Source organism: Dendrobium catenatum, unplaced genomic scaffold, assembly GCF_001605985.2.
Source record: "Dendrobium catenatum unplaced genomic scaffold, ASM160598v2 fragScaff_scaffold_1563, whole genome shotgun sequence".
NCBI classification, from domain to species: Eukaryota; Viridiplantae; Streptophyta; class Magnoliopsida; order Asparagales; family Orchidaceae; genus Dendrobium; species Dendrobium catenatum.
Window position 1 is genome coordinate 1 of NW_021320025.1, and position 8,733 is coordinate 8,733.

Sequence of the window (8,733 nt, forward strand, 5' to 3'; positions counted from 1 at the left end):
ATTTTGAACATCATAAAATCTCTAAAGAAAAAAAAAAAATATTGATTTGTCCAAACTATGCTGACAAGTTCTAGTAATTAACACAATTTATCTTGATTTGTTGATTGGGAGCATTGGCTACCGACTAAGAAATTTTGGATTCGAAGTTTGCAAATGTGACACATGTATGAGTTTGTCTTATTTGACCTAAATGTCCCAAAAAATTTTAGTAATTAAAAAGATTTTAGGGTTAAATGTCAATTGTGCAATTAATGTTTTGCAACAACAAAATATATTATTGGAATTTCCACAATTTGGTTAGCATATGGGTAAGAAACCTATTCTCTTCCCTTCTTCTTTCTTTTGCTAGGGTTTCTACATCTCCTCTCCCTCCCTGGCTAGGCCAAAAAATTCCTTCCTTCGCCCTTTTCTTCATGAAATCCCCTTCGCCATCCAAACCCCCCACTTTAGATAGCCCCCTAAATAGGAAAAATTATTAGGTCCGGTCACCGGACCTAGAAATAAGTCCGGATATCCGCTAAAAAATTTGACGCGTGGAATGTACATGTGTCCATGGAATTTTAAGTCAAGCATGCCAAAAGCGCAGTGAAAGCGCAGGTAAAGCACAGTCAAAGCGCACCCAAAGTGTAGTCAAAACGTACCCAAAGCGCACAGTCAAAGCGTAGTCCACATGGCATTTTTTTAGTGGATGTCCGAACCTATGTTCTAGGTCCAGTGACCGAATGTAATAATTTACCCCTAAATAGGGGGCAACCCGTCACAAGATGCTCTTATTGGGTATCTCTTCAACTAAAATCCTCTCCAAAACCCAAATCTTTCTACAGATATACTAGTTTCTTTTGACCCATACAAACCCCCTCACTCCCTAAATTTATTTATTTATTATTCTTTGAGCTTTACTAAGATTCCAATGATTTTTTTTTTTGTTCTTGTTCCTTCAATATTTTACAACTCTTTGCATGTCAAAGTTCCTCATATTTTGAGTTGTAATTCAGATATTCCAAGTTGTAATTTTATTTATAGTGAATGAGAATGAACATAGCCCTCTTACCCCCACCCCAAAAAAAAAACGATACTCTGAAATAAAGCTGTAGTTCCAGCCCATCATATACAGTGGTGTACAATTATTTCCAGCATAACATGCCAGAGAATTCAAGACTTTGCAAGTCAATGATGCATTTCTAAACTAAATATTTAAAATTAAAAATAATAATAATTAAACAAAAACACCCAAACAAAGCATAATATTAAATTTACATTAGATTTTCAAAATTGACCATACCTTAATCCCAAGTTCATCCTATCCATGACAAATATAGGGCCCACCTTGCATTTTTTTTTTTTTTTGAGACATTTTGATCAGTTAAGATAAACTAATATGCAAGTTTCTAATTCAAGATATTTTGACTTCATTTGGGATAAACTTTTTTACTGCTTTCTAAATGGATTTCAAAAATTTTTGTACTAAAAATCAGTTTTATAAAACAGCTAAAAAAAAGTCCCAAACAAAATCATAGTTTATAGTTAAAGCTGTCAACCAATATGTTAAGATGGGCAAATTATTGGGTCAGGTGACCGAAGCCATCTCTCCGTTCGGTCGCCAATAAAAATGCGACATCTGTTAGGCGTTTTTTTAATTTATTATTAACGCTTTATGTCTTGTCAGATTAGCGACCCGATCAGCACAAGTCATCATCCAAAGTATACATCACAAGCTATGTTCATATGATCACATAAATCCAATCATCATTATAAACTCCACCATTAAGTTTTCTCAATTGATTCCGAAATTTCGATTTCATATAATTAAGGATGTTAATATCATTGAAGAGACCCACATCACAATTCTCTATTATTATTTCAGCTGATAGCAGATGATCATAGAGGGCCACAGAAAACTAAAAATATATATTTTTTTTCTTTACAAGTGCTGGAAAGAGACAAAAAGCAGCATAAAACAAAAGGATCACAGCATCAGCAAGTTGGCAACTATCAGTCTCTGATTATGTAAGATCTTCTGCTATGCCGATACTCTATACAACTAAAAAAGTTGCCTAAGGCATCAACGAACTTGGGCTCGTTGATTCGCAAAACGGTAATGGCGAGATTGCTGCGAAGTTTATGATGTCGTTTGTCGCCTCTGCGTAATGGAACTCGATTTGTAGGCGATGGTGAAGAGGAGTAGAAGCCATGAATCCCTTCTTGATATCAGCCTCTAGCTCTCTAATAGGAATTGCAGCCAGGAAGCTCTTAATGTATTCCTTACAGGATTCCTTCCCCCTGCAAACCAGCTCCTCGCCAATGGCCTGTTTGCAATCTTCTACTTCTGCATCAGGACTCTTTTGATTTGAAATCCTGTGAATTATTGTGTTTTCATCAAATTTAAGGATGTAAGCCTGGTCACAACCCTCATAAAGTCTCTCACCAAGTGTGTCTATGATGTAATATGCATCTTGTTCAACTTTGAGGACGAAGAAGTGGTCGTTCCAACTAACTATATACAGGCAATCTGGCGACTCGGCCGACCTGATTTCATCCCATATGTCGTCAAAAGACATAGCGCCATGGAGGAACTCAAAGCCTCTGTTATCTTTAAATCCTTCTGGATGGAAGAATCCAACAAAGGACTTTTTGGGGACTACGGATAGAGGACGGATCTTTGCCTGGATAACTGTCTCGAGGTCGAAATGCTTATCGGGGAATCGCTCTCTGTATGTTGGGTTCTCGCACAGGTTCCGCCACTCCAGGGAGCCTTCGCGAATTAGTGTGTCGAATTGGGACTTGATGGGCATCATATCATGGTTTGAATTGAACCAATCGGCAATGATGGCAACAAGAGCTGTACATGCACTTTGACCAGCTGCCCGCTCGCTCCTCTGATCGATGGACGCGAAGAAAACCTCTGTGGAGAGCTTCATTTTTCCGTCGCGACTTGTGAGATTTTTTGACTCCCAGCTTCCTACAGCAAAATTGTCATCGCCAAAGTCTGATACTGATGAATGTTGAGCTGATCGATCATCATCAGCCTTGAGCCCCTGAGAAATAAAGAGCATTGCATTAAAATGAGAGAAACTTCTAACATAGCAAAAAATACGTCTTAACTGCAAGCAAGTTTAATAATAACTATAAAACTCACAGAATGAAATAGGTTTGAATCTCAAACAACTCGAGTAGATATCCCATATAGTGATTTATATTAAAAGGGGTTTGTTGTAGAGTCTAAAATAAGAGAAATCTTGCAGTAATTATCATAATATACTAAAAAACATAGCCATAGTAGCAATACCATTCCAGAGAGAGATTCATCAGAGGAAGTCAACTGACGTCGGTCATGATCAATATCATCTCCTCCCTCTTCTCCATAAGCCTTCTTTAACAAAGGCTCACCTTTGGCCTTAGGAGATCTAAAATTATATTTCCTCTTTCTCCAAGGAAGGATGCTTCTTTTGGTGGCCTGCGAAATAAATTGCTGCTCTGTAACAGATGATGCCGTCTCCTCAACATGCGGATACTCAACATCAGATCGCCGATGACTATGATAGACACAATCTTCATACTCTCCATTAAAATTTGTGTCGCAGTGAAGGGCACCATCAACATAATTTGCATTTGACAGTGTGCCATAACTGAATGACCTTCTTATAGTAGCATCACCTTTCTCATCTTCAATTTCTTCATCAGGATTTTCGTCCGGGGAATCTGTATCAAATTGATAGGTGTAATCAGCGTCTTCACTACCAGCAGAGCACCTGCCATCACTGCCTTCATCCTCTTGGACAGTCTTCTTCGGCTTCCTAGTTGACACAAACTCTGTAAGTATCTTTACTTTCCTCAACCCAGCTTTAAAAGCAGATTGCTCGTCTTTCTCATAAGAAGCATCAGCAGGTGGAGGAGACAAGGGAGTTGGAACCACATTCTTCTGCACAATCTCTGATGATTCTGGAGAGCTTTTCAATTCCAGCAATTTGACAGTCAACTGCAACATTAAAAACACTTCATATGAAATAAACAAGGATGGGCAAGGCATCTAACTACACACAGCATTTGATAAACAAAAAATAGAATATTTAGACATGACAATTTATATGTTACATAAGAGATTAAATTTGTCAATCACAAATAGAGGTGCACTGCATTTTAAAAAAAAAAGTGCACCAAATTAAAGAGAATCAATTAAAACATACACGAAGTATCGGCGGAGAGTCGACATTAACGATCATCATCGACAAGGGAAGATTTAGCTCAATCTCTTCCCCGGAGGAAGACGTATATTCAGCAAGATTCAAAGAAGTTATTCCAACAATGGATGCCTTGTTCTTGGACAGCTGCTTCACTCCCTATAGAAAACAGAGTAACTGATTAAGGTTCCATTTTATGCAGTTCCGGAGGCCTATAAGCACAGATTACCCTTTCAACAACAAAAATAACGGACAAAAACCAAGATTTCAAAAGAAGCAATGCAACATGGGAAAAGTAACATCCAATTCTATGGAGAAAAAATTTCCCCAGATATCAGAACATTGATTCAACTTTGGGAGAACACTCCACAGTTACTAAAATGATGTTAAGACAAACAATCATAGAAATTTGCGGGATTTACATACATGCCATAGAATTTTTATGTGTTTAAATATCTAACATTAAAATCTTTATATTTACTAATATAATATCATGATCTATAAATCAAATTGAAATAGCGCTAACTTCAACTTATTCAAAGTGAAATGCATATTTTTATGCATTTATTTTGATGTGATTTAGAAACTAGAATGCTATTAAAGTAAACATAAACATTTAGATGTTACATGTATAAATACATGAGAATTATGCCGTATGCATAGAAAGTCTTCAGAATGGGTAAGGATTATCCTCAATCTACGTTGAGTTGAAATAACTTTGCAGCTTTGTGCGTTACTTATGCTCCCTAGATTACTGTCAAGCACATAAGATTACTTTGCGCGTTACATATGTTCCCTAGATTACTGTCAAGAACATAAGAAAAGAGAAAAAAGTTTATTAGAAAATCAAAGTTCGCTGTTTAATTTAGTGTTTCAGATAATAAATTAACAGAGCAAAAAATTTAAAGAGTTCACTAGATTTTGGATACATTGGTTTTTGGAGAAAGACAATAAGCAATGGAAAAAAATAAAGAAGCAGCTGCAAAACAACAGTTCTTATGATGGATATTTCTTTCCTAACCATTCGTTTTAGCCAGGATACCGAGTAAGAAAAAGGGTTACCTATAATAAAGTCTTAGCTTTATTGATTCCTGGATGTAGTGATTATTATGAAATCAAAATCCTGTAAATATATAATTTCATACCTCCCAAAAGGCCAAGATTGTAGGCTTAAAAAAAAAAAAAAAAACACCAACAGGAATTCAAATCCTTAATCAGGTCAATTCAGATCTGCAAAAATCAAATCCAAAAACAACATTCACTATTCCCTTCCTAACTTCACATAGATATCCACAACAAAACATAAATGATCGTTGATCAGAACTCATAGAAATAATCATTTACCCCTTAATTACCTCAACTCCATGCAACAGAATAAACCATGCTTAACTCTTTGACCGTATCATAGGATAACCGATGTTTTCCTTAATAAGAATGCCCCGTGTAGAAATAATTCGCATCAAAGCAACAAAACCAAAGAAACAAAATTGATCAAAACTGTCACTCATGCAAATATTAAGTGGCCAAAAAACAAAACCCAAATCTAAAATACTCAAATCAGGGAAAATATGTAGAGAATCCACAAAAGAATCGACAGAAAAAAAAAAAAAAAAAAAAGGCATCCGAAAGAAGACTCACAGAGAAGACGGCAAACTCAATCTCCCACGGATAGAACACGTTCTCCTTCTGCTCCGTAAGCGCAACCACGCTCTCAAATTCCTCGTTCCACTCCACCTCCCCTTTCTCTCCCTTCACTTCCTCCTCCCTCGTACAATTCCTCCTCACCTTCCTCCTCAACGAGCTCAGCGCCGTCATCCTCGGCCCCTTCCACCTCACCTCCGCCGTCAGCATTCCCGAACCCGCCGAAACCTCCGTCGCCGCCCGATCGATCGCCACCCCTTCGATCCCACGCACCACTACCCTCACCTCGAACTTCCTCAACACAATCGGCGGCCATGGCCACCGTATCATCTTCGTCACCATCTTAACCCTAGATCCCTACAATCCCAACCTCAGAGCCTCAATACAACCACCCAGACCGCATTCCCTCCGCCTCCTTCACCTTCAATCCCTCGCCGGCAGTAATCCAATGAAAAGTTCTTAGAGAGAGAAAATCGAGAGAGAACAGATAAAGTAAATTAAAAAAGTTTCGTAGTTTGGAAGTCGCTTATGGGCACAGTCGAGCGGCTTTTATAATCGGATTTTTGGGAATCTGTTTTTATATCTCAAAACCGCTAAACCTAACGGCATCCGAGCGTGTTGTTGATAAGAACGTGTAAAGACAAAAAAGCCCTCCATGGACAAGTCTTGCGGGAAATTTCCTTTGTATTATAATGTGAACCGCTACGGTACGTTACGTCGCGGATTTCGTCTATTTATAATGTACTAAAACCCGTTCACACGAAAATACAGGTCAGATAAGTAAATAAAAAATAAATTTATTCGTAATATGTCATTTTTTCATTTATAATAATAATTTATTTAATATTTTTTAATGAAGATTAGAATATATTGTACAATTTTATTCAGATAAAAATTATTCTATACTTTATGTACTTCAGCCGAAGGCCATTTTACAAGGAATAATGTAGGCCGGTAACCCGTCTGAGCGCGATCAATTATTCAATTTTAGTGAGATTTTTACTCATGTGGAACCCACTGAATAAGTACCAATTATTTTTTGACAAATAATCTGATCTGCGCACGTGCGAGGCTGTAGTTTGTCAAATGAACAATACAATTTTACTAGGGCAATTAAAAAGTAGTTTAATTTTTAGTCGTTATAAGTTTAATTAATAAGGATTTGATAGTAATGAATTTAGATTTATTAAAAAAAAACTAAAATTCATTGACAAGAATGATTAAATACTTTATATAATATGATTATATAGAACAGGACAAGATAAATTTTGAGTTCTCTAATAAATTCTATTTTAATTATAGAGAATTTAAAATTAATCATAAATATGATTATATATAAAACAATCTTAATCCTGAGTTATTAATAAACTCCTATTTGTGACATTTAGTTTTTTTATTTACTCGAAAATAGTTTGAAAGAAATAAACTCAATCCTTGTATTTCAGAAACACAATGAAACAAATGGCTATGAATGTTAATATACAGATATGGAATCCATTCCTTTCAATTTTGAAAGTTAGAAAATTAGTTCCCTTGAATAATTAATTCAGAACTTGAACAATTGAGCGCTCAAATTTTATGACTAGATCACAAAGTTTATTGTTCATTAGAGAATTAATTGGAATTCAAGGATCAAAATATAATTAGTGATGTGACAGAATTACCTAGCTCTAATTATGAACTTTTTATGGAGGATTATTTTATATGTAATGATTAAATCAATGGACGATTCAATTTTTTAATTGAGTAAATTATATTATAATTTCAAGAGTGAAATTTCATATTTATAGTGAAATAATTTTGATTTATTAATTTAAGAGTTAAAATAATAATTAAATTTATTGGAGCTTGAATTATAGGTCCATAGGTCCCTTCTTCATCACCTAAGCTCTATTATATATTGAACACTAAGAATGTGACATAATATAAATGTTAATTATGATCACATTAGTAACATATTTATGATCATCTTTTAATTTTATATTTCATGAAGATAATAATGACTCATCATTAATATTTTCTTAATATTAAAAGATAAAGATAAGATTGATGATAAGTCATGATGTGCCATGATAATTATCATCAAATATCTTTTAATATTAAAAAGATAAAGATAAGATTAATGATAAATTTGATGATGTGTCATGATGTATCATGATAATTATCATTTTAATATTTATTAAAAATATTTAATGAAATACTAAGAGGTGCTTATGAAAAGATGTGAACTTTTCTTATAAATAAGAATTAAAGTTCTATATGAAAATGATGATGATACATAATTCCTTCATGAGAGATGGAAGAATATATATGAGAAGAATGTTGCTCTCATTGTCTTTTCTTTTGAAGGATTAAATTATGTTTAGAACACAAATTAGATTCAAAAGAAAAAATGTTCATCAATAATTGATTGATTGTGCCCACTCACTAAAATATATTTTGTGGGGTGATTAGATGAAGAAGGCTTACGGTCTCATTCAACGTTTCGACGAAGAAGATCTCAAATCTCAATCAATAATTCGGTAAAATTTTCTTCATTTTATATTATAAAGTTATTTATTAAGAAAATTAATATTGAGAATGTCTTAATTTAATTTTCTAAAAATCCTATTTTTTATTTCCGCATTTTATATTATGATATAAAAATTCCTACAATTGGTATCAGAGCCAGAGTTTATTACTGAATAAATCTTTCTGGTTTATTAAAATTCTTATTTTATATGATAAAATTAAGCCCACTTTATAATCATTTTGTTCATAAGATGAAAAATGATTAAATGTTATAATTTTAATAGTTATGTAATTTCTATAATATCTTTTTATAAAATAAAGTATTTTTTATGAGATATTTTTATGCAAAAGATATTTGAAAAGTGTTTATGTATTTTTTTAAGCCAAGAAAATCTGATCTAGA

General features: G+C 34.1%; 1 protein-coding gene across 1 annotated transcript; it reads right to left on the minus strand.

Annotated features, from left to right (window-relative positions):
• Positions 1-1,782: 1,782 nt before the first annotated feature.
• On the minus strand, positions 1,783-6,364 carry LOC110103042. The gene is made up of 4 exons (XM_020831588.2): positions 5,817-6,364; positions 4,185-4,337; positions 3,287-3,976; positions 1,783-3,035 (listed from the first exon to the last, which is right to left on the minus strand). The coding sequence occupies exons 1-4, from the start codon at positions 6,159-6,161 to the stop codon at positions 2,055-2,057; spliced, it is 2,169 nt and encodes a 722-aa protein (XP_020687247.1). The 5' UTR covers positions 6,162-6,364; the 3' UTR covers positions 1,783-2,054.
• Between the last annotated feature and the right edge of the window lie 2,369 nt (positions 6,365-8,733).